This window comes from Phyllosticta capitalensis (genome assembly GCF_038381095.1).
Source record: "Phyllosticta capitalensis strain CBS 128856 chromosome Unknown BKA78scaffold_12, whole genome shotgun sequence".
In the NCBI taxonomy this organism is placed as follows: Eukaryota; Fungi; Ascomycota; class Dothideomycetes; order Botryosphaeriales; family Phyllostictaceae; genus Phyllosticta; species Phyllosticta capitalensis.
Window position 1 is genome coordinate 1,432,033 of NW_027117450.1, and position 26,460 is coordinate 1,458,492.

The 26,460-nt window shown below is 59.0% G+C and overlaps 15 protein-coding genes across 15 annotated transcripts; 7 read left to right on the top strand and 8 right to left on the bottom strand.

Annotated features, from left to right (window-relative positions):
* Nucleotides 1-287: 287 nt before the first annotated feature.
* Nucleotides 288-1,044, top strand: BKA78DRAFT_56933 (uncharacterized protein; the record flags this gene model as incomplete). Its single annotated transcript, XM_066893388.1, has 1 exon — nucleotides 288-1,044. A coding segment is annotated over one exon (561 nt), but the record flags the coding sequence as incomplete, so codon positions are not given.
* A 247-nt stretch (nucleotides 1,045-1,291) lies between these two features.
* On the bottom strand, nucleotides 1,292-1,909 carry BKA78DRAFT_327384 (uncharacterized protein). Its single transcript, XM_066889506.1, has one exon. The coding sequence runs from the start codon at nucleotides 1,883-1,885 to the stop codon at nucleotides 1,589-1,591; it is 297 nt and encodes a 98-aa protein (XP_066739437.1). The 5' UTR covers nucleotides 1,886-1,909; the 3' UTR covers nucleotides 1,292-1,588.
* A 516-nt stretch (nucleotides 1,910-2,425) lies between these two features.
* Nucleotides 2,426-3,044, top strand: BKA78DRAFT_327386 (uncharacterized protein). The gene has a single exon (XM_066889507.1). It carries the CDS (start codon nucleotides 2,565-2,567, stop codon nucleotides 2,916-2,918), a length of 354 nt encoding a protein of 117 aa, XP_066739438.1. The 5' UTR covers nucleotides 2,426-2,564; the 3' UTR covers nucleotides 2,919-3,044.
* On the bottom strand, nucleotides 3,045-4,050 carry BKA78DRAFT_327387 (uncharacterized protein). Its single transcript, XM_066889508.1, has one exon. It carries the CDS (start codon nucleotides 3,932-3,934, stop codon nucleotides 3,368-3,370), a length of 567 nt encoding a protein of 188 aa, XP_066739439.1. The 5' UTR covers nucleotides 3,935-4,050; the 3' UTR covers nucleotides 3,045-3,367.
* Nucleotides 4,051-4,239: 189 nt separating this feature from the next.
* BKA78DRAFT_357329 (uncharacterized protein) lies at nucleotides 4,240-5,166 on the top strand (the record flags this gene model as incomplete). The annotated part of the gene is made up of 2 exons (XM_066892205.1): nucleotides 4,240-5,040; nucleotides 5,095-5,166. The coding sequence occupies 2 exons, from the start codon at nucleotides 4,240-4,242 to the stop codon at nucleotides 5,164-5,166; spliced, it is 873 nt and encodes a 290-aa protein (XP_066739440.1).
* Nucleotides 5,167-7,864: 2,698 nt separating this feature from the next.
* BKA78DRAFT_56965 (uncharacterized protein) lies at nucleotides 7,865-9,081 on the top strand. The gene has a single exon (XM_066893390.1). It carries the CDS (start codon nucleotides 8,169-8,171, stop codon nucleotides 8,871-8,873), a length of 705 nt encoding a protein of 234 aa, XP_066739441.1. The 5' UTR covers nucleotides 7,865-8,168; the 3' UTR covers nucleotides 8,874-9,081.
* A 743-nt stretch (nucleotides 9,082-9,824) lies between these two features.
* Nucleotides 9,825-10,426, top strand: BKA78DRAFT_56963 (uncharacterized protein). The gene has a single exon (XM_066893389.1). The coding sequence runs from the start codon at nucleotides 9,989-9,991 to the stop codon at nucleotides 10,334-10,336; it is 348 nt and encodes a 115-aa protein (XP_066739442.1). The 5' UTR covers nucleotides 9,825-9,988; the 3' UTR covers nucleotides 10,337-10,426.
* Nucleotides 10,427-11,520: 1,094 nt separating this feature from the next.
* On the bottom strand, nucleotides 11,521-13,842 carry BKA78DRAFT_347667 (fungal-specific transcription factor domain-containing protein; the record flags this gene model as incomplete). Its single annotated transcript, XM_066890568.1, has 3 exons — nucleotides 13,689-13,842; nucleotides 12,222-13,641; nucleotides 11,521-12,177 (listed from the first exon to the last, which is right to left on the bottom strand). The coding sequence occupies exons 1-3, from the start codon at nucleotides 13,802-13,804 to the stop codon at nucleotides 11,521-11,523; spliced, it is 2,193 nt and encodes a 730-aa protein (XP_066739443.1). The 5' UTR covers nucleotides 13,805-13,842.
* A 345-nt stretch (nucleotides 13,843-14,187) lies between these two features.
* BKA78DRAFT_300178 (thioesterase-like superfamily-domain-containing protein) lies at nucleotides 14,188-15,470 on the bottom strand (the record flags this gene model as incomplete). The annotated part of the gene is made up of 2 exons (XM_066887155.1): nucleotides 14,188-15,063; nucleotides 15,162-15,470. The coding sequence occupies 2 exons, from the start codon at nucleotides 15,468-15,470 to the stop codon at nucleotides 14,188-14,190; spliced, it is 1,185 nt and encodes a 394-aa protein (XP_066739444.1).
* A 133-nt stretch (nucleotides 15,471-15,603) lies between these two features.
* On the bottom strand, nucleotides 15,604-15,971 carry BKA78DRAFT_327394 (uncharacterized protein). Its single transcript, XM_066889509.1, has one exon. It carries the CDS (start codon nucleotides 15,822-15,824, stop codon nucleotides 15,663-15,665), a length of 162 nt encoding a protein of 53 aa, XP_066739445.1. The 5' UTR covers nucleotides 15,825-15,971; the 3' UTR covers nucleotides 15,604-15,662.
* A 1,137-nt stretch (nucleotides 15,972-17,108) lies between these two features.
* On the bottom strand, nucleotides 17,109-18,510 carry BKA78DRAFT_300179 (uncharacterized protein; the record flags this gene model as incomplete). Its single annotated transcript, XM_066887156.1, has 4 exons — nucleotides 17,109-17,951; nucleotides 17,988-18,231; nucleotides 18,330-18,376; nucleotides 18,433-18,510. The coding sequence occupies 4 exons, from the start codon at nucleotides 18,508-18,510 to the stop codon at nucleotides 17,109-17,111; spliced, it is 1,212 nt and encodes a 403-aa protein (XP_066739446.1).
* A 1,175-nt stretch (nucleotides 18,511-19,685) lies between these two features.
* On the top strand, nucleotides 19,686-20,165 carry BKA78DRAFT_357333 (uncharacterized protein; the record flags this gene model as incomplete). The annotated part of the gene is made up of 1 exon (XM_066892206.1): nucleotides 19,686-20,165. One exon carries the CDS (start codon nucleotides 19,686-19,688, stop codon nucleotides 20,163-20,165), a length of 480 nt encoding a protein of 159 aa, XP_066739447.1.
* Nucleotides 20,166-20,372: 207 nt separating this feature from the next.
* BKA78DRAFT_363123 (uncharacterized protein) lies at nucleotides 20,373-22,526 on the bottom strand (the record flags this gene model as incomplete). The annotated part of the gene is made up of 5 exons (XM_066892473.1): nucleotides 20,373-21,016; nucleotides 21,060-21,760; nucleotides 21,811-22,131; nucleotides 22,180-22,284; nucleotides 22,326-22,526. 5 exons carry the CDS (start codon nucleotides 22,524-22,526, stop codon nucleotides 20,497-20,499), a joined length of 1,848 nt encoding a protein of 615 aa, XP_066739448.1. The 3' UTR covers nucleotides 20,373-20,496.
* Nucleotides 22,527-23,445: 919 nt separating this feature from the next.
* BKA78DRAFT_334056 (uncharacterized protein) lies at nucleotides 23,446-24,697 on the top strand (the record flags this gene model as incomplete). Its single annotated transcript, XM_066890162.1, has 2 exons — nucleotides 23,446-23,664; nucleotides 23,786-24,697. 2 exons carry the CDS (start codon nucleotides 23,446-23,448, stop codon nucleotides 24,695-24,697), a joined length of 1,131 nt encoding a protein of 376 aa, XP_066739449.1.
* Nucleotides 24,698-24,935: 238 nt separating this feature from the next.
* On the bottom strand, nucleotides 24,936-26,386 carry BKA78DRAFT_274591 (pyridoxal phosphate-dependent transferase; the record flags this gene model as incomplete). The annotated part of the gene is made up of 1 exon (XM_066885553.1): nucleotides 24,936-26,386. A coding segment is annotated over exon 1 (1,266 nt), but the record flags the coding sequence as incomplete, so codon positions are not given.
* Between the last annotated feature and the right edge of the window lie 74 nt (nucleotides 26,387-26,460).

Here is a 26,460-nt window from a genome sequence, read left to right on the forward strand (position 1 = left end):
AGCCAACCAGCCATGCCTGCGTGCGCCCGTCCTCCCATGCCCCCCAAGATGCAAAAAATTAGGTAGGTCCGTATCCTCGTCCCATCTGTTCGTCGTTATTTCATGATGCCATGCCATGGCATACCCATTCCTACCAAAGTGCGCCATGCGTGCGTGCGTCGTCTCCACTCCTTCCCCAATGGATGATGCGAGAAGGAGAAGGGAAGAAGCCACCGAAAGAAACCCAACCAGCCAACCAACCAAACCCCCTCCCCCCCCCCCCCCCCCCCCCCCCCAGACCAATGCATACATACCATGCCTACATCCAAACCTCTACGCGTGCGGGAATCCCACCTACCTACAGCACCCATCCATCATCCACCTGGGGCACTTCCAACCCCCCTCTCCCATCCCTCTCCCCCCTCCCCCCTCGCCTACATGACGGTCCCGGGCTTCTCATCCTTCCAACACAGCTCGCGACCCTCAAACGCCTTGGGGTCGCGCCGCCGCTCCTCGCAGCACCGCCGGCACCAGCCCTCCTGCAGGATGCGCACGTCTTCGATGTAGGCGCAGGCCGCGCGCAGCTGCGCCTCTCTGCTTCCTTGGCTCTGGGTTTTGGCGGCTGCCTCGGTTTTGGAGGCTGCTGCCTCGGTCGCTGCTATGTGCGAGAGGTTGAGCTGCCCGACCGTGCAGAGCGCGAGCGTGGGCGCGTCTTGCGGCGTCGCCCCGTGGTTGCATTGCCAGACGCGCGTCCATTCGTGGCACATGGTTGGTTGCGTGAGCGGGGGGCAGGTGAGGTTGAGAGGATGGATGGTGGATGGCAGGCAGGCAGGCAGGCAGGCAGGCTGATACCCGCTGTGGAGGAGTAGGAGCAGAGCACGACGGCCGGTAGTAGTAGTTTTGGTGGTGGTATTGGTGATGTGGTAGGCTTTGATGCGTGGCGCGCAAGTAGGTATGTAGGTGACGGTTGATCTTCCTGGTAATTTCTCGGACGCTTTATTGTTTTGCTAATGTGTCGTTGGCCCTGACGCTCGACGCCGTCTGGCGCTTGATGTCCGAAATATGACGTGCAAGGGACAGGTGGTCGGCAGAATTATATGGAATAGAGGTTGAAATTTCTCCCGAACGCTGGTTGTGAGAGGGAAGTATGGAGGAGAGAGAGAGAGAGAGGGGAAGACCACGGTAATGTGTTGGAGGATTTGTCGAATGCGTATGAGGAGGATTTGAGGACTCCAGCACGATTGAAAAGACGGGTTGACTGATGGTGTTCAACGACCTACCTGGCATCTCTCAACCCTCCATCTTATGTAGTCGGTCAGTCAGTCAGCCAGCAAGCCCGCGATGGATGGATGCTTTTTCACCGTCTTCCACCACCACCACCACCACCACAACTACATCTACTCAACCGCATCACGCAGATACGCTGCTGACGGGGTTCCAATCGAATATTCAGCCGCCTCCACTCCAGTTGTCGTCAACCACTGGTCGGCAAACGCCAACGCCTCTTTTCGCCGGCAAGCCAGCTGCCAGCCAGCCTCACGAACCAACCGAAACCACCTTTCAGCGCGTGGAGGCAGGTCACGACTGAAACCTTTGTTTTGTCAGTGAGCTACTGCCGGTTCTGCCCCACATACGTATGGTTGTATGTGGAGCGGTGATGGTGGAGCAACAACAGCATCACCAACAGAGACCAGGGCTGAGGCTGAGGCTGGGCTGGGGCTGTCCCAAAGTATTGACGAGTGACGATGTGGGGCGCAAACACGCTGCACGCAATCAAGCAGGAGGTGAAGAAAGTGACGAAAGCACCGGAGAGAGTGACGCGCAGCAGCAGCAGCAGCAGCGACAGCTGAACCCTTCCTACCAAAAGCGACAACAGGGCGACTCGAAGCCGCAGCCAAAGCCACATGCTCTGGGCAATAGATTGAATGCGTGGTGGAGCGTGGGGGTTCCATTGTGGGGTATGTAGGTATGGTTTTGGGGCATGGCGGGCGGGGCGCACAATAATATAGCAGCCTCACCACGTGGAAAATCGATAGTAGACAAGGAAAGTGGATGGGAGAATGACGGGCGAGATGCGAGGAGTTGCGAATGAGGAGCGGACCAGTTCAACGACGGTCAGCCAGTCAGTAAGGCGTAAGCCGTGTGACGGAGGGCGTCCTCAACATCCGCGTACCTGCTGCTGGCTGTACCGGGCGGACGCGGGCCCTGGGAGAGGACGCTCACTGTGAAGACGACGGAGCCACGGCCAAGGTGTGGAGGAGCAGTCAGGGCCGCTGTGGGGAGAACGCAGAACCCGACGATGAGGGACTCTTGACGGCTGCAGCGTGGCGTGCCAGAGAGCTGGGATTCGGCATGGCAATTCCAAATCGCACGAGCAAGCCGCCTCGTTGTCGAGCGAGCCGCCGGTGAGGCGCTCATGGCAAACAATTGTTGAGGCTCTCGCTGCTGCTAGCGGCTGAAGTGTTGCTATTGATGGGCACGTTTGTGCGAGGTGTTGAGGCGTAAAAGCAAGACCAAGTACAAGTCTCATTCGTATCGCATGCCATGACGGTCGAGAGTCTGCTTGTGTTACCGGATCTCGCATCATGCTGCAGCAAGCCTTTCCTCCGATCGCCCCTCACACCTGGGCTTTGTTCCTGGTTATTTCCAGTATTGCTCCCGTGATCTTGCGGTCGCCAGCCAGAGAGATGGGTCGCCATGACGTGCAGCGCGGCGTCGGTCGAACCATTGGTTTGGCGCCAGGCGGACGTCTGCTACTGCTCGACTTTCGGCGCTTCCCACCGTCAGTCAGTCAAGGTCCGTCGGGATTGCCGGCGAGCATGACGCCAAGCACAAGTAATATCGAGACGGTCGACCAAGAGGCAAAAATAAGCCCTACCCACTTCGGTCATGACACTCTAATCACGACTGGAGGCAATCAAAGAGAATATGCAGGGTAGCTGAGAAACTCGAGTAGGTACGCGGAAGAGGCGAAAGATGGGCAAAAGGCATTGGTGGCGCCGAGCTGAGCCGCGGCGCTGGAAGTTCGGGGGAAGGTGGTACAAAGTTGCGCCGCCACTCTGTGTGTACGACGGAGAAGAAAAGACAAGTGACGGTGTGAGAAAGTGACGGGAAAGAGATGGGAGGAGGACAGGACGACGCGGCTCTCGGGCGACGTAGGCCAAGCTACTCGCGAGGACTTGTAGCCGTGATACGAGCGGGCACATGATGGCATGGATGGTTGGTTTCTGTGATTTGAAGGGGGAGAGACAGGTCGGTTGCGGCGCTTCTCGGTGGTTTGGCGGCGGCAATATGATGGAGAGGGATGTTGTTGAGAAAGAGCAAGACATACGTCAAGAGCGACAAAAACGGCCGAGGGCGGGTCAAACAGCGGCTGCGACGACGGCCGTTACTGCGGCTCTGCCATAAGGGTCCAAGGCGTACAGTCGAGTGGTGGTCGAGATGATGGGAGGTGGAGTGGGAGCTTAGTCAGGGGCGAGTGCGACCTTTTTTGGCAGCGATGACATGGAGGGAGGAGAGGCTGGGCGGGCTCCTCACCGCTGGCAGAGAAATAATCTGGTGACATGATGATGGTGGAGGATGGAGCAGAGGCACGTGCTCGGTGCGGATCAGAGGCCGAGCTCGACGACTCGGGGACTCGACTCGACTCTCGACTCGGGCCACGCCTCCACTTGGGGAGGATACTTGCAGGCACCACCATGTTATTGTCGACAATCGGACGACACGTCGGACGTTTTGCGGACAGAGGGAAGAAAGAGAAGAGGAAGAAGAGGCATAACGAAGAAAATACAGTACAGTGTCCTCCCCAACCTGCCGCCCTCATTTTTTGCGAAACATCTCTCCCGCACAAGCTTACGCCATAGCCGTCGGATGGCGTGGTGACCCCAGGCAATGAACGATCCGGGGTCTGGCGGTGACAAGTAGCAGAGGGCCCAGGTGAGATAACCGGGTACATGAGCTTGATTCAGAAGCCTTGCAATTTGTGATGTGCGTGACTTCCAGGGCGTTTCAGCTTCTATATTCGCAAAGTCCAACTCGGCCAATCACCGACCAACCCCGGCAACAACGACGCTCCGCCACGTCGAGCTGCGAGAAGCTGCTGCTCAGCCTTATATGCTGCAGTTGCCGCCAGCACTCTTTCATCGCTCTTCAAAAACCCCCTTTCATTCCCCCTGGCTGCAGCTCCTCCCATATCAAGACTCTCCCCCGGTCCCTCCGCCTCCGGATCGCCAGATCATCCTCTCTCTTCCATTCTCCCTCATGCCCATGAGAATGTCCCACTACTATTACAACGAGGCGGACCTCGCCATGATGGATATTTTCCCCACCACCTCGGCCTCTTCCTCCTCGTCCTCGACTATTTACGCTCCTCCCTGCCACATGCCTCCTCACCAACGCTCCGGCTACGATCCTCGCACCACTTCCGTCTCCATGACTGGCTACCTCCCCCAACCCTCGGCCATGCCGCAATCATACTCGCACCAAAACTACTGGACTGGCCACCACCACCAACAACACTCGGTACCTCACCAACATCCTCTCCCTCAGGCCACCATGGGTCTTCCCTCCATGGCCCCGTACCCGTCGTCGACCATTGCCTACACCCACTCGCAACCCTTTGCTCCTGAAACCACACTTCCCTCGAGCTACTCGTTGCACCACCGGACCGAGAGGTCGCCATCAACCGTCTCCACGGGAGCATTTTCGCCGCAGCCATCCGTCGACGGAAGCATCGTCGGGGCCGAGTACTCGCGGTCCATTTCGCCCAGCAGCAACTCGCCGGACCTGCGGGCGTACGGGTACCTGAACAAGAACGGCACCTGGACCTGCGCGTACCCGGGCTGCACCTCCAAGGCCGTCTTCACGCGCGGCTGCGACTTGCGCAAGCACCACAAGCGGCACACCAAGTCGTTCTTCTGCCGGCAAGAGGGCTGCCCGCAGGCCACGGGCGGCGGTTTCTCGAGCAAAAAGGACCTCGCCCGCCACGAGGCCAAGCACAACCCGGGCGTCATTTGCGAGTGGGAGGGTTGCGAAAGAATTTTCAGCAGAGTCGACAACATGGTAAATCCTCATCTCCTCTTATTTGTGAGTGGTTACTGACACGATGCATGACAGAGGGATCACGTCAAGCGCATACATCTCAAGGGCGCCAGGCCCCAACCGGCCAAGCGCGGTTCGACGTCGTAGACGGTAGAGCCGCTCGTCATCACCTCTGTTGTCTCTCGACTCATTTCAAGTCGGATAAATGCGGATGCGACCAAGCGACCCGTCGATCACCGTAGCTACGTCACGCTCGGTCTAGACATTCATCTCACGACCTTTACCACCTTTGAGGTGCATCACCATTGTGGATACTTGCACAGAACTCCTTTTGCAAAAACAACGCATTTCTTATTCTTTTGTTACTATCAGCATGAGTCGCGCAGCGGCTCGCACTTTTCTGGCGCATAGACGTTTCTCATAGAAAGGGTTGGGCGGGGCTGGGGCGGACAGGATTTCTGGGATTTTTTTTCTTATTGAACAACAACGGCAGGAAAGGAAACACAACGAGTGTGTTTAATTTGGCAGAAAAGCATTGGCATTGTCAAAGCGGGCGTCGGAGGCGTCATTGGCGTTTCTGGTGGGCGGGAAACATTGCAGCAGCCAGCAGCCAGCATAGCATTTTTCGGGGGAAAGGCCGCGATCCCCCCCTCACTCGAGTCAACCGCGCATGGATGCGGCATTGTACATGGATAGGACGGGTTCCATGACCTGCAGAGCGCAAAGCAGCAACAGCCGCACGTAGAGTGGGTCAGACGACTTTTTGCGCTCGCTCTCGCATGGCGCATGAAAATCACAAAACATCAGTTCAACAACTTCTTTTCCAGACGGATTTTGACAGCCGGGGGCAGCTGTGGCTTGACGTGACTTGACAGCGGGCCTGGACAAGGATCATGGAAGCAGCGCGTTCGAAACAAAACGTTTTGCCATGGCGACTGTGGGTGTTTGGGGCGGATGAAGCAAGAAGCGTGCACAAGAAGAAGAGGGTTGAATTATGCTGTCGATCGGCGTTTCTGCGCGTGGTGACCAAGTACTGGAGAAGAGAGAGAGCTCGAGCAGCAGAAGCAGCACCAGCAGCGGGATTGGTGAAACGGGCAACAGAGGGGCGTGGCTGGAACACGGACTAGTGGGAGGCCTGACATTGCAGGGCTGCGTGCAACCCCAGACATTCTACTTTGATCTTCTCGGGCGTCACGGCGTGTGATGTGAGATTGTTGACCACCATTTCTTGGACGGTTGTCAAAAAGACGGAGACCGAAGAAGAGGTGGTACAGCACGGGGAGGACGGTGAGGTGCCGGTGGACTGCCCCGGGCATGGATGAGGGACGTCGGGGAGGAGTCGTCGCCGTGCAAATGCCGAAAAGACGTTCTCCTTCGGCCCCGGCGAAACCACTTTTCCGGCTTTTCCTGCCTCACCGCTCAGGCAGCTCCACCACGACGACCACCTCTCCACGTCCAATCTTTGTCCACTCATCATCAACATACGACCTCTCCCTCCCGAAGCAGCCACCCGCAGACGCGTCGGCATCCCAGGACCTTCCCGACCGCTCTGCTGCTCTTCGCCCGTCGTCGTCGATAGAGTGTTCCTTGCACCGCAAAACCGGTTTCGAGTTTCCCGACGGGTCTTCTTCTGCGTCGGTCGCCTGCAATCTCCGATTACCAGAAACGTCGTCTTCTCCACCTCAGCAAACAAAAAAACTCGATTGGTCCGCTGAATTTGCTTGTTGGTTCTGCTGCATCAGATAAACAGTGTTTCATCGCCATCCTTACCCGTCTCGTGATTGTAATTGCGCGCGTTTCGCCCTCCGCCATCGATCCCCTGCCTAGACTTAAGCTTTTTGACTCTGTCGGGTCCGCCAGAAACTGACCCCCAGGCTGGGACCAAGACGGTACGCACACACGGTACGCGCCTCCGTCCTTGAAGCTCCAAAACGTCTTCTGCGGCCGCGTGGATGGTCCGGCTGCTCCCGCTGCTTGCGCCAACGCTCTGTAACGGTCGTGTCGTCTTTGCGCAACGTTCGATTTTGTAGCTTGCTTTTACCTATGGATCGCGATGCTGCTACTACGCTACCAAAGGCCCGGACTCCCCTTGTCGCCCCCCGCTTCATGCACGTCTAAATCATCTCAGCCATCCATCTCAGGGGTCGAACAAGGGGTGCACGAATAAGAGGATCGCCATGTGTCGCCTGGGGTCTTGACTCCAGCTGTCTAGACCACTCGACTTCTCCACTGCTTCTAGGCTTTGCCATCTGCAACGGTCCATGGGAACCAGGCGGCTCACTTGTCACTGACAGCTCAGTAGTGCTGCGGATCCGCCACCGCAGTGCATTGGGCGGTCTGCGCAACATACCCACCACCTAGCTGCGGCTGGCTTTTCAGTTTCGAGCGACGACGCATCAAAACATTGCGAGACCTGCAGACGGCCGCGACCCAAAAGGGACGGCTCATTCATGCGCCACCCTTCTCTCCCTGGTTCTCGAATTCTGCAGAAGCCTGTCCTAGCATCCCCGTCCCGTTCAGAATTGCTGCTTGCTTGCGCCATATCAGGCCGGGCGGGCGCACCTCTCACAACAACCAGAGTCAGGTCAACAAGAACAACACCACGCACGTTTCCCGTTTCAAGACTAGACAAACCCCCCACCGTCCTCGAACGGCCGACGAGTCGTGGGCGTGCCCGGCGGGCGGCGCATCGTCGTCGCACTGACTTTGCTACCTCTATTATTATTGCGCACGCTCTTCCCTCCTCTTGCTACCAACTCCACCGGCCGACAGCGATCATGGCCCGTGGACGAAACACGTCCATGACTACTGGCGTGCATCGTACTTCCCCATTGCGCGAAAAGAATGGCCCACTACTACACTAACCGTCTGTGCTGGCTGCTGGTGGGCGCCGGTACGAGCGGGTACGTAAGCACCGGATTGACAGGCAAGCCAGACGCACAAGCGTGGCGGACACCAGCTGCTGCCATGGCACAGAGGACAGGCAGCCAGCCCGGAGCGGAGGCAATGCGGTGCGGTGCGGCAGCGTCGGATCCATTCACCCGTTTTTAGCGGTATGGATACCTGGTAATAGTGCTGGATCCGCCGCGCAAACGCCACCACCGACCACCGTTCAATCACTTCAGAGGTTATCCACCCTGCGCCGTTCGATGACGATGGGTCTTCGGGGTCATCGAGTCGGTCTGCGTCGTCGGCCTCTGCGCTGCTGGCTGCTGCTCCTCCGTCTCGATGAGATGAGCGCATGTTGCCAAACTGGCCTCTGCGCAGCGCAGCATTGCTGCTCTCGTACCAGGTACCATTTGATTCGCAGCACAGCAGCGCGACTTTTTGTCCTGGTTGACTGCTTGCTGCCCCAGGCCCCTACTGTAACTACTTCCCGGGTACAGCCGATGTACCTATGTATGTATGCGACGGATGCGCATGCCCTCATTCTCAATCATGGCAACAATGGCATGACGCATGAGCCCATCCCACAATTATCATTGCGGCTGTGGGTTGTCACTTGTTTTGGTGCTGAAGCCAGCCAGCCAGCCAGCCAGCCAGCCAGCCAGCCAGCCAGCCAGCCGCGCGTGCGTGCTCGCGGGCATAGCACCACCCAGCGGCGCTCCAACTCACTATACCAGCTTACCCTCGACTATAGGGTGGCGGGCGTCTGTCCCTGTTTGGCGTCTGCAGCCAACCACACCTGCTCCTCCACGGCCAGGTACACACGCGCGTCCGCAAAGGGAAGCTCCTCCATTTACTTTACCTTTGGCCGGCTCAACTTCTCTTTTTGGTCGTATCGTTGCTGCTCCCTCGCTCCCTTTTTTGCCCCCTCCCCTCCTCATCATCATTATCATCATATCTCTTTTTAGAAATTTATAATCGTCGGCGATGCGTGACGATCATCCACTGACGACGACGACATAACCACGAAGCGAAACCAAAAAAAGACAACTCCTCGTCTATCGTCAAGCGGCAAAAATATGTACAGCAAGTAGGGAGGCAGCTGGCTCGGTCGCAATGCCTGCCTCTACCCGAGCTAAGAATTTGGCCGGCCCGCGCTGCCTGCCACTTTTGCTTTTTTCGGCTCTTTGTCGACGTACGTCACTCGGCGGCGTCAACATGCGATGGATGATGGCATCACCGGACGGTTTTTGGGCTTACTCTCTACTTACTCCTAGGTAGATAATGTACCGTACTGGCAAGACGAGTATTTCGGCCGGCTGCTGCTGCTGCTGTTGCAGCTCGGTGGCGGGCTGATTGGTTGGTTGGTTGGCTGGCTGGATGGATGGCGGCGCCGCCACCGCCGCTGCGCCGACTTTTTTGCTTCGTTGCTTCGTTGCGCGCGCCAGGTGCAAGCACGTATGTAGCCAAGACGCGACGAGGTCTTTCTCTTGCGCTTGTTCAATCCTTTCCTCTCTTTCCCTCATTATTTCTCCTCCCTGCCTCTCTTCATCATCCCGTTTATTCCATCCATGCGTCTGAATCTGAAGAGCGCCATCACATCTCTCTCTTCCCGTCGGGTGGGTGCACGACGCCCTCCCAGCTAGCCTCGTGCACGCAGCATGACTCACTTGAAAGGGGAAGCTTCCCCGAGCCTGTGTTCCTGGTTGGGGTATCCTGGTTATTTGTGCATGTCGGCACTGTATGTACCTACTGAACGTCTGAACGGACAACGAAACATGCTTGTTCCTGGGGGCAAGGATGGCCTTGGTAATGTTGCCGCGCGTCTACGTCACTGACGACGGGGACGGCTGCTGCTGAACGGAACGCTGGACGGAACGCTGGACGGAACGCGAGGTCGCTCGCGGGCGGATATGGTGGAGTTGGAGTATGGCACTACCTAGGTACTGTAGGTAGGTACTGTAGACGTTGTCTGCGGGCAGGCGGGCGTTCGTCTCGAGAAACCTACCGCGCTGCCGCGCTGTCTGAACGTCTACCCACCCACCCATCTATCCATCATCCATCAACAGAAGCGAGCGAGCGAATGCGCAGCACCCGCGGTTCTGCTTCCCTTTTCTTTCCTTTCTTTCCCTTTTGCTTCCTTTTTTGCTTCCTTTTCCGCGCGCAGTCTTGGTCTTGGTCTTCTTTATGCGTGAGGGCGAGCAGAGGATTGACAACTGACTGGGTAGGTATTCGCTTGCAAAACAACCCCTATCTGTCATTCTGCAATCCTGCATGTCACCATATCTATCCATCTATTCGTCCATTATCTATTCTACTCGTCGCCATCGCCACCACCACCGCCGCCCATCTATCAATCTACCATCATTTCGGTTCAGCTGCACTGCAGAGGGCAGCAGCGGTCGGGTCGGGCATGTTGTGGCATGCCTAGCAGACGCGGGCGGCGTTAGACAGGACAGGCAGGATTGGCACAAAGAAAGGGGGGGGGGAAGGGAACCAACCTTGTTTCTTACCAACTACCAACACCACCGCCGCCGCCTGTAGTGGAACAAGAAAACCAAAGCAGAAGCAGAAGCAGAAGCAAAAGCACAAGCAAAAAGAAGAAGCACAGCCCAAAGAAAAACCCCAAGAACCAAAAGCAGTCCACTCCACTCCGCTCCATCCGCGTATCTGCAACGCACCACAACAACAGCACAGAAAACATCTACCCGGCAGTACCTAGCATGCAGAAAAGGTTGGTATAGCTCTCTTCCTTTCCTTTCCTCCCCTTCCTTCCCTTTCATTTGCCAATCATCAAAGCAAAGGGCCTATATCTTGGACTTTAACTAGTAAGACACGTAACAAGACGTGTGTGCACCTACGCCTGCCTGCCTGCCTGCCCACTAGCCATCTAAGATCAGAAGCGTCGTCTCAGTAATCTCCCACTAGAGATGGGTCACTAAACACAAGCACTAAAGTCAAGATGCTGTTTAGTCCTTTCAAGCAATGCCGTCTCAGCGAATCGGGGGAAAAAAAAAATCCATACCGACATTGAAAATATTTCGCCCTGTAATCGGCTGCTGCTGCTGCTGTCTGCCTGCTATCTGCTGTCTGCTGTCTGCTGTCTGCTATCTGCTACACGAAGCAAGAGCCCGAGGAGAAGCAGAGATGATGGCTTTTCTCGTCTTTCTCCTCACTCCTCACTCCTCACCCCTCACCCCTCAACCTACTACCCACCCCTGTTCCGCCATCTACTTACTCTTGTTCTCCACCTCTCCTTCTCGCCCCATCATCCTCTCTTAAACCCCGCGTTTCCATCTTCTTACTCCCGCCTACATGTCCAATTTACGGTCCCCCCCCCCCCCCCCCCCCCCCCCCCTTGCCCGCCTCGTTCTTGCTTGGTTTAAGTTGTTTCGTCACGTTTTTACCCCCTTTTTGCTGGTTGGTTGTGTTGACTGACAATGATGAGGATGAGGATGATGATAATGTGGTCAGATTACGCATTACTCGCGCCCTGTGCGTCGAGGTAGTATATATGTATGATGATGTACATGTACATGTGTATCCAACACTTGCCCGTGCTGGTTTCTCCTATCCTAACCACGTGCGTGCGTCCCCCCAACCCCCTTGTGACATCTACGCCGCAGCAACCACCCCAGCCCCACCCCCTGACGCCGCCGACCACCCCAACGGCAGCGCGTCCAGCCGGGCCCAGAAAAGCGACGAGCCAATCTCTCCCTCCAACTCTTCATCTACGTCTGCATCCGCGCAGCCAGCGTCCCAGTCGCCCAGGTGCCCGTTTGCGTTCACCATGGCCAGGTGGAGCGGTTTGCGCGGCGAGGCGTCGTCGTGGGACGACAGGGACGACGGGCCGGCCTCGTCGGGCGGCGAGAGCAGCAGCGTCGACGCGCCGTTGGGCAGGCCAGATGGCTTTTGCGGCGGTTTGGCGTCGACGACGACAGGAGGCGGAGGAGGATGGAGCGGCGGATGCGCTTGGGTTGACGCCGCCGCCGCCTTGTGTGTCGACGACGAGACGCCAAGGTCCTGTCGCAGCTCGTCCAAGATGATGCTGTAGCGCACGCTGGGCGCGCTCGCTTCGGCAATCGTCGCCAGCTGCTGCGTCGTCGCGTCGGCAAGGGCGAGCAGCGACGTCGACGAGGCGGGCTCCGGGGCGTGCGGGTGCAGGCTAGGTGGCGAAGACGTCGAGGACGACGGCGTCAGTTGCGCGTGGTGCCGCGGCCGCGCGTGGAGCAGGTGGATGTAGATGACGGCGAGGGCGTTGAAGGCAATGTGCTGGCCATGTCAGTCACGTTTTGCTTGGTAAGATGCAGACGTACCTGTGTAAACCAAAACGACGCCACGGGCTGGCCTTCGGCAAAGAAGGCGAGCACGAGTTCCAGCACCGTGCGTGCGGCATTCAGACAATCGTCCGCAAAGCCCTGCAGCACGGGATCGGCGCCGGCGGACAGGAGAAAGGGGCGGTTGACGAGCATGACGGCGTGCGCGTGGGCGAGCTTGAGCACGGTCGACTGGCGGCGAAAGATGAGAATCAAGCTCGACGGTTTGATGCAGCCGGAGAGCAGTGGCGGCAGCCGGACGCGCCATTCGTCGAGCGCCTTGTTGTGGATGGCGGCTTCGCTTTTGGTCTGCTCTTTTGCCATGCGGCTGAGCATTTGCGCGAGCTGGACGTGAGCTATGGGGCCGTCCTCCAAACAGTCGTCGCGGCTTGGATGCGCCTCGGTCAAGTCCTCGTCGTTGATGGCCAGCGGCAGTTGTTGCGAAATGTCGTCGTCCTGCAGCATCATGGGCCGGCCAAACACAATGGCGAGGTAGCGGTCCAGCGTGTATATTGCCCAAAACAGGCGCCGCTGCGTCTCACGCGCGACGACGTGCTCGACCTGGCGTTTGCGGTGCAGGCCCAGGGCGAGCGCCAGCTGCACCGTCGTCCCAAAGGTGTACCATGCCTGATTCGATCGGCCGGTACTCAGCAGATAGTGGCACTGGATGAACCTGGCCTGGACAGACTCCAGCGTCGCCGGCCCAGTCTCGTGCGCCAGCAGGATCTGAGCTTCGCGAAAGTACGTCTCGCTCTTGCGCCTCGACTCGGTCTCTTGCTCCTTGATGCGGCTCGTCTCGTACAGCATGGCATACGCAAAGATCATGTAGAGGACAGCACGTTTGGCAGGCGCCATGACGGCCTTGTCGTCCGTGAGCTCCCACACCCACGCCATGAGGCTCGGGCGGTGCAGGAACCGGTACGTGGGCATGGCAAACTCAAAAAAGCGGCCGACCAGGTACTCTGCGCGGAACGTGGGCGGCGGCAGAGGAGCCTCGAAGCCAGACGTCACAATGGGCGGCTTGTCCCCAAAGGTGAAGACGGTGGCTTCGGACGAGGTTCCTGAGCGTGGCAGAGCGCCGTCACTGGGAGGCCGGGCCTGGCGCAGCTTGCGCATGGCGCGACGGAGCCAGCTATGACGAGAGTCGACGTGATGCAAAGGCGGCAGGACGGGCCGGGCAGACGGAAGGAGGTCAGCATTCCTTCGGCTAACGGGGTATTCGGGACATGATGAAGAATCCCTCCGGCGGCGGTCGGAGAGGTGGTTGTGCGACTCGGCGGCGAGCACCAGGGCATCCAGGCCGCGAGAAGAAGGCGGCGTGTTGAAGCGGCCGCGCGTGTAGCTGGCCAAGTAGGTGCATGGCTTTGACGCCTTTTCGCAAGAAGGACACGGCTGGGTTCCGGTGCAGCGCTTCTTTTTTCTGAGAATGATTAGTTGTATGCCGAGGACGAGGGGTTGGGTGGGTACGATTTGCAATTATCACATGCTCTGGTAATCTTCCTGCGCTTCTCCGGGGGCGGTTGCACGGCGGCCTGGACAGAGGGCGAGGGCGACGCAGAGGGAGGAGGTTCGACGGCGGCCATGATTGAGGAGTTGTAGAGTTGTGGTGTTGAAGGGTGAGAGTGTGGATTGCAGATTGCAGATTGCGGGGCCTCCACATGTCGTCTCCGCTCCCCGTTCCCGACCCCTCACTCTGCCGTCAACTGCATGTGCTCCGTTTTCCGACTGCCGCCGCCAGTTATTCCGCCTCTTCCGCCCTCCCGTTTCCGACGACATCCTCAACAACACTCCATGTCTTCAATTGCCGATGCCTAGTGATTGACAACAAGCACATGTCGACCGGGGATCCAAAGCAGCGATAAATGAGGTGAACAAACGCCGGGCGGCCAGCGGTCTCAATTCTTTGTCCGTGCCTTGGCCGAACTCGGAATTGGCTGCCGTGCGTTTAATCCGTAAAAGTCAAACACTACAACCGCGCCCCCTTTGCCACCTTCAGCACCCCCTCTGCCACCTTCAACACCCCCTCCTGCCAAGAACTCAGCACGCACACCCCCTTGTCATTCCAGACCCGCGTGCAAAACACCACCCTCTCGTCCGCATACCTCTCCACCCACCCCTCCTGCACAAACCACCTCTTGCTCTCTCCATCCGCTATCCGCAGCCCCCACGCATTATGCACAACCACGCTCATCCCCAGCGTACACATGGCGCGCACGCGCGACAGCGGCACCCCCAACAGCGCCGCCGCGTCCCACAGCGTGATGCCGTCGACGGCATTCAGATGCGCGCAGACGCCCAGATTTGCCCCGACAATCTCTGACGCGTCGCCAGCAGCCGTGTAGACCGTGGCCGTCACGCGGCGGGGACTGCGCTGCGCAAAGGGGAAATGCGCGCACAATGGCGACGGCAGCTCTCCCCTTTCCCCATGGCCACGCAGAGGCAGCAGCACGGCTTCCACGCCCGCAATACTCGGCGTATACAGCGGCTCGTCCGCCGCGTATCGCGTCGCCAGCAGCGCCTGCAGGCTGTCGAAGCTGACCGGAACCAGCGCGGCCGGGTGCGGCGAGGCGCCGGCGTGCAGGCGAGCGAGCGTCTGCTGAACGGCCGGCGAGGGCGGCGCCTGGCAGTCAAATGGCGACGTGTTGTTGTTGCGGCGCCTCTTGAACGACACGCTTGCCCGGCACGTCACCGTTGCCGCTGTGACGCCAAGATCCGCCATTGTCTGCGGCTGCGTCGCTTCGACGATGCGCAGGCTGTACGAAGACCCGTCTGTGGCGGTGCGGACGTGGTAGGTGAAGGGCAGACCGACGACGCCGGGCGCGGTGAAGTTGGTTGTCATGCTCTACTCTCGAGGTCAGGCTGTTGGCCAGTGAAAGCAGAAGAGCTTGGGAAATCGGCATGGCAAAGGAATGACTGGACTGCACTCTCCTCGACACTTACATGCATTACCCACTCGCTCCCCACCGTCTGCGCCGCCGCCCACGCCGCCTGCGCAACCACCTGCCCTCCATACGCCACCATCTGGAACCTTGCCTGGCCGCCCAGCAAGCGCGCTCCGCCAGCAATGACGGGCGACGCATTGACAAACTTCGTGGCCGAGAGCTTGGACAGCGCAATCATGGCGGCAAAGGAGGTGGGGTTGGTCAAGGGGATGGATGGGTAGGTGGGCTTGGGGGGTTTGGTGTCCAAGGGGGTGGCGGAGAGGACCTGAGCGTGCTCTTGCTCTTGCTCGTGCATGGTGGACGACATGTTTGGCCTTTGAGACGATGGTAAGTAAGTAGATGGTGAAGAGATTTGCGCTGGCAGGTACCTATGTACTCGACCATGTCCAGACGGACCGCCTCTTATATCCTGCCCGCCTGCCGTCCAGATGGCGCGGGTCGTGATGTGGGTGGGACGCCTTCAGTACCTCCGACATACATCACCGGCAGACGGAGCTCGCTATGCCCGAGGTAAGCCACACCTCCTTCCCCTCCCTTTTCTCTCTCTTTCGCCCTCAAAGAAATCTTCCTTTAGTGCAGTACCACGCGCCAACATCTCCTTCCCCCTTTCCACCCGCCATCCCATTCTCTTCCCTTCAATAATCGCCCACCGCCGCCGCATGCAATTTTCCGCTTTCTTTGTCCAGCAGCCCCTTTGCGCGTCTGTCTGCGCTGCGCTGCGCTCAAAGGAAGGGAAGGGCGGACGATGGGGTGGTCGTGTGGTTGGTGCGCTGGTGACACAAGGCTACCACGGCGCCGTACCACTCACTCGTTTCCACGACCTGCCGGCCGGACACGCTTGGCCTTTGTCCTTTGTGCGGTCGTGGAAGGGTGCCTACAGGGAGTCTTCAAGCGCCTCACCACCTTCAGACGTGAAGATCTGAACTCTTTTTTAAGAATTGTAATCACAAGGAGCCTTCAAGCGCCTTGTCGCCAGTACACTTGAGCATCTACGCTCGTAGAAGCGTGGATATAGGGAGTCTGCAAGTGCTTCGTCTGCGGGGGACTTGGGCATTTACACTTCTAGAATTCCAACGACAGGGAGCCTCCAAGCGCTTCGTTTGCGCTGGACTCGGGCGTTTGAACTCATCTGAGGTTGACTACAGGAAGTCTTCAAACGCCTCGACGCCAGTATACTGAAGAGCAAGACAATTCCGCGACGGGAGGGAGACACTGGATACGAAGGAAAAGACTAGAGCATTCGAGCTATACCGTGAGTTTGTTCGTTCGTAATGTCTGAGATGTCGACACGCTACCTAGATGGCCGAAGAGTCGCGCGGTCACAGGCCACAAAGCCGCAGCGTGCAGTGATGACGATGACCATCACCGTCGTCGTCGTCGTCGTCGTTGCGATCGAAACCCCTGCACCAATCTCAATCGAACAGAAACTCCCCCTCTCCAACAACCCTTTTGGGAATCTGCTCCGTAAAAAGCCGTTGTGCAGCTAGCTGGTGTGGCTTCAGCAGACAGACAGACAGGCGAGCTTCCCAACGGTAGTTGAGGAGCTATCTTTTTATACCTACCCCAACCCTTGCCGATGTGATGTGCGCAGTAGGTAGATACATACATGGGCAGGCATACGTGACACCAACTCTTTATATTGATATCAACCCCTGAGTGCTGGAGTACTTCTAATCTTATCGTAATTTATATAGCAACTCATGTATATAAGATAAATATTTCAACTTACACAGTCAATGGATCAAGCGTTCAGTCAATTTTCCACATCACCTCTCAATTGTGCTGAAACAGCTGTGTGGAGGCACTTCGGTCAATGGTTGTAGCTGCGAAAGCTGCCTGTAACTGAAGTCCTGTCCGTGGTATTTAAGTCACGAGGCGTTCCACTCCGTCAATCCGTTCTTCACTACTATGGAGCATCTGTCCGTCCACTCTGAGCCGCGACCAGCTACTTCTTCGCCCCCTGGCCCTCCCTCGGCGAATTCGGATCACGGCGCGCCACAATGTCCCTCGCCATGACCTCGCCAGTGCCCATGTTCCAGCGCTTCTTATTGGCGACCTGCGAGCGCTTCCGGTGATCCAACCACTCTGAACACTCGACACCTTCATCCCGATTGTGCAGCGGATGCGCAACGGCCTGGACCTCCCACTGCTCGCCCTCGCCGGCGCGCACGCGCTCCTGCGCCTCGGTGTACCAGCGCCTGGCCACCGCCACGCCATCAACCCACGCGAAGCAGCATCCCACATCGGCCGTCTTGAACGGCAGCATGTCGCGGTCCATCAGCTCCTGGCACGAGGTGGCGCGGCCGTTGGCCAGACAGCCGTCGCACCAGCCGGGCGCAATCTGGTAGAAGAGCTGCAATTCGGAGGACGATTTGGTGAGGCAGCCGGCCGTGCGTGAGGCCAGCTTCTGGCATACGAATGTGCCGTTGGTCGTGCTGATGATGGGCGCTGTTTTGGCTTGGTAGGCAAAGGCGCACAGGGCTCGGCTGCAGAGGTAGAGTTCGGGCTGCGGGCGGTGCTCGCGGTGGTTGCATTGGTAGATGGGCACGTAGCGTATGCACATGGCGAGCTGCTTGTTGGTGGTGAGGGACCGAGGCGGGTAGGGAAGGCGACTTGAGCGATGTGTGGTCTGAATATGTTGAAGGGCAAACGGATGGCTGATGGTGTCGACGTGGAGCTTCAATCCCTTGAGCCGTGTGTGCGGTGTTGAGAACAGCGAGCTGAAATGGATGACGGGCGGCTTTCGTAAGGGACTTGTGGCTTCGCTGGAGAAAATATGAGCGTCGCTCTGTCGTAGTGTAGAAGAGACTTGCCCAACACTCACTTTAGCGACGGATCTCAGACGAGCCGCCAACAGCAGCAAAAGCGCATCCAGCAAGATAAAGGAAGACGAAATCGACGAGGAAGACTGCAAAGCTGCGGCAAAATGGTGGAGTGGTTGACGAAGCTGCAGCGCGGGCAGTGATGGTGGTGATGGTGTTGAAGAGGTTCGGGATGACGAAGAAGCGGAAGGCGGCAGTGTTGTGACTGTTTGAAATTCTTGCTGCTTTGCAAAAATGAAAGACTCCCTGGTTGTGTGAAGAGTAGAAAGTGAAAGTGTTAAAGTGGCATGCAACCTTGAGCTGCCAGCACCATGGCTCCTTTACTTCATGCTTCAGTAACAGACCTTTTTACTGCCTGTTCGTTGACTGGACTTATTGAGCTGCTCAACATCTGAAATCCAACAGCATCATTAACAGAACTTTTGTCAAGTTGGACTGCTTACTCACCATCGTTTCCTCCATCGCCTGCTCGCCCTCGTCCACCGCGCGTAAACGAACGCACGACAACAAACAAAACGACACCATTTTTTGGTCGGCCGGGCGTCGACACCCACACAACCACACTTGGATATTTTGGATCCGCGCGCCCCCATCCGCTCTTTTCGCTTGTCTTGCTTTTGCTCTTCGCGCTTCACTCGTCGCCTGACGCTCATCCATCGACTGACGAGCGACTCCCTACTGCTTGCTCCAACTACCTGGGCCACAAAGCGCGCCAGCCAAACACTTGCTCCGTCCGTGTCCGCTCCAGGAAAACGCCAAACGATCAACTCCACGCTGGGCTTTTGGCAGCTCAACAGACAGACGAACAAACAGACGGCACTCACTCGACGCGTCGCGTGTCAAACGACCCTCACTCCGGCGGTTGGAGCTCAGCTTTTTGGCTCCGTCGACAAATCGGCACTGTTTCCCTTCGCACGCGAGATCCAGACGTGTTTCGCTCGACTCGGATCTACTCGCCTCAATTCGACGCGTCCGTCCGCCGTTCGTTCTTCTCGTCGTCCGATTACCTGAGTTTACGCCTACGTTTCTGCATCCGATCCGTCATTCCTCGCGGTTGTCGTCTTCGTTGCCGTTCGTCCGTCCGTCCTTCCGTCTGTCGACCACCCTCGCACGCTGTTCGCGGAAACGTGTCGCTCTTCGCCTTGGTGTTGCGACTCTTGCTGTTTCTCGTCGGTGGGCGGTTTGCTTTGCTTTTCTTTGCTGCGCTTTGCGTCGCTTTTCTCTGCTCTGCGCCGCTTGTCGTCTGTTGAGTCGAGAAGGAGAGAGGAGAGTAAAGACGAGAAGACCACCGAACAGAAGGGAAAGGTAAGAAGCAAATACACCCCAATACACCCTGCCCTCCCCCAATATCCCTCTTTCACATATGTTTGTCTGCCACAGAGAGCTTGCCGCTAACCACCGCAGCAGACCGCCAGCCGACCAATTCTCCACCGCTTTTGTGTTCTACCTCTCCCTCTACATCAACACCACGCAACAAACGCCACCATGGGCTGCACAACCTCGCGCCCCGTGTCCGTCCCCGCGCGCCACCCATCGCCTTACCCCCATCACCACGCCTCGACCACTACCACCACCAACACCAATACCACCACCACCCGCCCGCACAAACACGACCCCCCTACCCCATCAACCCACGCACATCGAGCACGCGCCCCTCCAACTCCCGCCACCCCTACATCCACCACACCAACAACCCCTACATGCACGCCGCCACCTCGACCCGCTCGCTGCGCCCCAGCGCCAGCTCGCGCCTCCTGCACAGCCTATCTACTCTTTCGCTGGCGGGCAACGGTGGCGGTGGAGACGACAGGGCCGACTCGCTGTTCGAGTACGACTGCCGCGTCGATGCGCCGGTGAGGGTGGTTAGTCGGGATCGCGCTCTTCACGGCGTCAGCGGCGGTTCGGACGACAAGGAAAAGGAGAGGGTGGGGTTGAGGAAGAAGAAGAGCGCTGGTGTTGGTGTTGGTGCTCGTGGGCAGGAGGGTGGTGTGCAGGTGAAGACGAACGTGAAGGACGTTAGTGGTGCTGGTGCTGGCGGCAAGAGAGGAGACGGCGTCGTCAAGGTCGGCCTGCCGCGCCGCTCTACGCTGCCCAGTTTGCTGGTTGCACGGAGTGGCGAGGATTTGAGGCGGGAGAGGGAGAGGGAGAGAGAAAGGGAGGAGAGGATTGTGGAGGAGTAGGGAGGTAGGGCTGAGAAGGGGGACGAGGAGCGTCATTGGGGGCAAGCTCCGGCTGCCATCTTGCTGGCGACAAGTCGTTGACGAACGGTTGGAGTCTGCCGGCGTTGTTATTTGCTTGGGTTCAGTTCGGCTTTGCTTGGGAGAGATTGGTCGGGTATGGATGGCAGTTGATTGGGCCAGTCTTGCGAGCCTCTTTTGCGTTGTGAGTGCTAGGAAAAGCGAGCTCTATTCAAAAGACTCTGGTGTTCTGTAGGCGAGAAGATAGAAAGGCAGGGTTCCGCGTACCGGCCAACCTACCTACATGTAGCATTCAATCAGCATCCTCATCTGATTACGGCTCCCACCACCTCTCATGATACTCCCTCAAATCAATGTCCCCTGGCACCCTCAACCACGGCAACAAATCCGCACCCTCCTCAAACTCCTTGCTCATCCTGCCATTGCCCAACCAGCCAAACCGATTCGCCGTCCTCTCGCCGTACCCCCAGTCCCAATCCTCCCAGCGCGTCTCGCGCCGCGCCCAGTTGAGGTGCGCGCCGCTGCCGGGCCAGATGCCGTGGACGCGGCCGCCGGGGCGCCCGCCGTTGTACCAGCTGCGACAGTTGCCGCTGAAGACGGTCCGCGGGAAAAAGGCGTCGGCGTAGCGCACAAAGTCGTCGGCGGCCTCTTTGCGCGGCGCCGCCGTGCGGTACCCCTGCCGCGACACCTTGCGCAGCACGCGTGCGTGGTACGTCGCCGCCGTCTCGGCGCTCTGCGGGATCGTCCCGCTGACGGCGCTGCTGCTGGGCCCGTAGAGCAGCAGCAGGTTGGGGAAGTGTGGCACCCCGAGCCCGAGGTACGTGTAGGGGAAGCTGGGAGGTTAGCTGATGAACGGTTCAGGGGTAGGTGACGCACCCAAACTTGCCCTCGGGGAGCCAGTCCCTCGAAAGATCGTGCTCGCCACTGACAATGGGGAAGACGGGCGCAAAATGCGTGTTGGCACCAGTACAGCAAACGACGGCATCCACCTCCCTCGTCCGGCCGTCCTCGGTCACGATCCCCGTCTCCGTAAACCGCGCAATCGGCGCGCGGATAAGCTCGACGTTGGGCTCCGCCAGCGCCTCGAGGTATCCCGGGCCGGGCGTCAGGCGGCGGCAGTGGGGCGCAAAGGCCGGGACGAGGTGGTCGAGCAGATCGCAGCGGCCCTTGGAGTCGAGCCGCTTGGCCATGAGCGCGATGAAGTTGTCGCGCGCCGCCGCGCTCTCCGGCCCGTCTTTGATCACCCCTGAGAAGCGGTTCCAGTACGTGTGCTCCAGTTCCTTGCGGTACGCGAGGTAAGTCTTGTCGTCTTTGAAGGCTTCGAGCTGCTCAGGAGTAAAGGGCATGGGTTCCGGTAGGCGCTCGCGGCCGCCCAGCGAGCCGGCAATCCACGTTGGTGAGCGCGCGTAGTGGTCGATGCGAGTGGCTGTTTTGCGCAGCTCGGGCAGGATTTGGATGCCGCTGGCGCCATTGCCAATGATGGCGATGCGCTTGTCGGTTGGGTCAAAGGACGGATCCCAGTGCGACGAGTGCCGTAGGAAGCCTTTGTACGTGTCGATGCCGGGGTAGTCGGGGATCTATCTGATGAGTATGCGTCGATAAGGGGACACCACCACTGTAAACACACCTTCCACGCATTAAAGTGGCCAATGGCGGGCAGGAAGAAGTCAAAATGCTGCTCCGTCACATCGCCCGTGTCGAGATTTTCAGTCGTGAGCTTCCACTGCGAGCGCCGGCGGACCCAGTCCGCGCGCTTGACCTCGGTCTTGAAGCGCGTGAGCTCGTACAGGCCGTGCTTGCGCGCAATGCCCTGCCAGTAGTCGCGAATCTCGGCGCCCGTCGCAAACTCGTCCGACCAGTCCTTCTTGGGCTCGAACGAGCTCTGGTAGACGACCGACGGCACGTCGCAGCGCACGCCCGGGTAGATGTTTTCGAACCACGTGCCGCCCTGACGTGGTCAGACAGCAGGGAAATGGTGGGAGGAAAATGGACATACGACGTCGGCGTTCTTGTCGAGGATGGTCAGTTGGATCTTGGGGACCTTGTGGAGCAGTATCACGCCTGCTGTGACGCCTGCGAGGCCGGTTCCGACAATCGCGACCTGGATTGTCAGACGGTTCGTCGGCGGGAGTAGCGTCTTACTTTTAACGGGCGCACGTCGTCGATGAAGTGGTCTTCCAACTCATAGTCGTCGAGAGTTCCGTCTGGATTCACAAGCCGCGGATATTTTGGGTCGGGGGTTTTTTCTGGAGGAGATTCCACATGTTCGACGCGTGCGGTAAGGGGCGACTTGTGAGCAGTCCCATTTGGAAGATTTGGAATGTCGACGTCTGGAGTGGCCATGATGCTCTGTGGAGTGAATTCACCGGCAGGCCACGCGTATTTAAGTGGCTTGCAACATGCTCGCCATTGACAGGGCCATGGTGGTCATGCAGGTGGTTGCGGTCCGCGGGGCGGGACAGTGGGGGATGCGAAGCTTGTGTGGATGATGTGATTTGCCGGGCTGATGGTGTTTCCCGTCGACTCTTATCAAACGCGACTTTCTCGAGAGAATCCGTCGGCAATATTTCCTCGAGTGTTGTCGAACGCATGAATGAGGCCTCTGTCGTGGGGAATGGCGACAGAGGTGGGAAGCTGAGCAAAGAAATCCAAGAGAGCACGTAACGACCTCGAGCATATATGTATCCGTTTTCCTGCGATCGAGATGGATTTTCTGGTGTTTTCTGGTGTTGAGGTCGAACTCGGAGAAAAGAAGACGGTTGACGAGTGCAAGGCGACTGGACCCTTTGCAACAGAACCTTGTCAACGCGGTCGGCGTCCAGCAAGGTGTCCAGCAATTGTCGTGGTGTTGAGCGACCGTTTGCTCCCCCTTTGCTTACCAAAGACGTCAATTGCAATCTCACCGACTTGGTCCACCAGACTCAGGTTGAAACAGGATGACTCCGCTGTCGGTGAATCTTGCATCGTCATGATCGCTGCTTCGTCCTCAACAATTAGATCCACAACCCCGCAGCGACATGGATCTCTCGCTCGCCGAATCAGAAGCTCGGGATTCCGCTCCCTCGCTCAGCTCCAAAAGCAGAGACTAACCACCACGGGCACACACACTCTCTCTTCACACCTCATCATCATGTCGTCCTCCGCCGCCCGCTTCGTCTCGCACTCGGGATGCACCCTCGCCTCGACCCGCCGCGTCCTCGCGCCCTCGTCGGCCAAGCTCCTCTCGCCCGCTGAGAACCGACGGCCCCTCATTGGTCGGCCCATGTCCACCGTCGTTGACAACAACAACATTGCCAACACGCCCTCTCCGCCTCCTCCCGCCCCGGCCGTGGCTCCTGGCTCCGTAGAGGCCCGGCGCGAGGCCAATGCCCGCGAAATCTTCAAAAAGGCCGTTGCCGCCACGGCCCCGAGGAACAACTGGACAAAAGAGGAAATTGCCGCCATTTACTATCAGCCCTTGATGGAGCTGGCCTACCAGGCTGTAAGTGCCTTGCTCGACCTCTGCTACAGCTCGTCCCAGCCTGTGCAGTCTCAATGGCTCCAACTGCGTCGCCAATGGCTTCAGTAGCCAGTCAGTCATGGCCATGACTAATACCTCGCAGAGCACGCTCCACCGCCGCTTCCACGACCCCCGCGAAGTCCAACTCTGCACCCTCATGAACATCAAAACCGGCGGCTGCAGCGAGGACTGCAGCTACTGCGCCCAGTCGACGCGGTACCAAACCGGCCTCAAGGCGCAGCGGATGGAGCCCGTCGAGGCGGTTCTGGCGCAGGCCCGCACGGCAAAGGAGAATGGCAGCACGCGCTTCTGCATGGGCGCGGCCTGGCGCGACATGCGGGGCCGCAAAAACGCCCTCAAAAACGTCAAGGAGATGGTGCAGGGCGTGCGGGCGCTGGGCATGGAGGCGTGCGTGACGCTGGGCATGATTGACGGGGCGCAGGCGCAGGAGCTCAAGGACGCGGGTCTGACGGCCTACAACCACAACGTCGACACGTCGCGCGAGTTTTATCCCTCCGTCATCTCGACGCGCACCTACGACGAGCGCCTGCAGACCCTCGGCCACGTCCGCGACGCCGGCATCAACGTGTGCAGCGGCGGCATCCTGGGGCTGGGAGAAAAGAGCCAGGACCACGTCGGCCTGCTGCACACCGTGTCGACGCTGCCAAAGCACCCCGAGTCGTTCCCCGTCAACGCCCTCGTCCCCATCCCCGGCACGCCCATGGGCAACAACAAGCCGCTCGAGTTTACCTCGATGCTGCGCGTCATTGCCACGGCCCGCATCGCCCTCCCCGACACCATCATCCGCATCGCCGCCGGCCGCAAGACCATGTCCGAGGAGAAGCAGGCCCTGTGCTTCATGGCCGGCGCCAACGCCATCTTCACCGGCGAGAAGATGCTGACGACCGAGTGCAACGGCTGGGACGAGGACGGCCGCATGTTTAGCCGCTGGGGCTTGGGTCCGATGAAGAGCTTTGAAAAGAGCCCCCGTCCTGCTCCCGAGGTTCAGGCTTGATTATGACGCAGACTTGAAGTTGGAGTTGTTATGACGCATGACTTTCATAAGATCGACTGAGTGTACCGAGATGGATTGATGCCAGATGGAATGAAAAATCAAACTTTTGAACGCCGAATATTTAGTCTTGCATTCTGTCTCCGTCTTTTCGACACCCAATCTTCAATAAGCCTCACAACCTCGCCCTCTCCTCCTGCGTCTCCTCTCCCTCCACGCCCCCCTCCATCCTCCCCCTCACCCACTCGCCCACCGCCTGCACCAGCCCCTCGACCTGCTCGACGCTGTTTCCCGCGTGCAGACACACGCGCACCCTTTCCGTGCCCCTCGGGACCGTAGGCGCCACAATGGGCCTTACGGCGTACCCCCTCGTCCTTACAAACGCCGCCAGCGAGCGCGGATGGGACGTGAAGATGGGGGTGATGGGGGTGGGAAACTCGGCATGCGCATTCTCGATGCCAGGAATCGTCAACGACAGCAGCGCCTTGGGCGGCTTCAAATGCACCACGAGAGCCGCCAGCCGCTGGTCCAGCTCGCTCACAAGCTGCTGTAGATGCGCCGCCAGCGCGTCCGCGTGCCCGTCCATCAGGAAGTCATATGCCACCTTGACGGCTGCCAGCGAGGGAAACGCCGCCGCCGTCGTGTAGATGAACGGCCGCGCGTAGTTGGTCAGGTACGCCTTGGTCGCCGCGCTGCACAGCACAATGGCCCCGGCCGCGCCCATGGCCTTGCCGAACGTGACGACGCGCGCAAAGACGCGGGATTCGAGCTGCAGCGCGCTGACCAGCCCTCGCCCTCGCGGGCCGATGATGCCGGTGCTGTGCGCTTCGTCGACAATCACGTAGCCGTTGCCGGCCGGGAGGAGGGTCTCAACGACGGAGAGGAGAGAGGGGAGTGCGGCGACGTCGCCGTCCATGCTGTACACGGCCTCGACGACAATAAACACGTTGCGGGCGCCGGCAGCGTAGGCAGCGTCTTCGGCCAGCAGGCGGCGCAGCTCACTCTCGAGGGACTCCGCCGAGTTGTGCGCGAAGCGCCGCAGCCCCCCGGTCGCCGCGACGCGCGAGAGGCGCATGCCGTCGTGGGCGGAGGCGTGGACGAGGGCGTCATACAGCACCGCATCACCGGGTTGAGGGAGCGCCGACAGCAGCGCGGCGTTGGCGTCGTAGCCGCTGTTGAAGAGCAGGCCTGCCGGCGCGCGGTGGTGGGCTGGGATGAGCGATTCCAGGTGCGCGGCCAGCGGGTGGTGGCCGGAGAGGAGGCGCGAGCCGGTGCTGCCGAGGGAGAGGGATGAGGAGGTGTATGCGGCGGTCAGGTGGGTTATGTAGGCTTTGGTGAGGGAGGGGTGGGAGGAGAGAGAGAGGTAGTCGTTGGATGTGAAGTCGGCGACGCCTGGTGGTGGCGGGTCCTCGATGCGCCGGAGGAGGGAACGCGTTTTCCGCCGTGCGAGGAGCTTGGTAAAGTGCTGCTCCAGGGGGCGCAGAGGGGGCGTCTCAGGGGGTGCCATGATGAGTGGCTCGAATAGGAAGTGCGGCCAGGTGGGTGTCGATTTTTCCGGGTTGACGTCCTGATGATCCCTTGCTCTTTCTTGATCCTTGCTCTTCTTGATGACTGGCGCAGCTCAACGCGATGGACGAGCCATTGATGCCACGGATGGCTGTCTGGTGACTCAATGGTCGTCGTTGGTGTGTTGTCTCGGTGTTGGCGGGCGATGCTCGGCGGGCGGCCTCGGCTAGTGTGATGAGTGATGGCCATGACACTCGTCA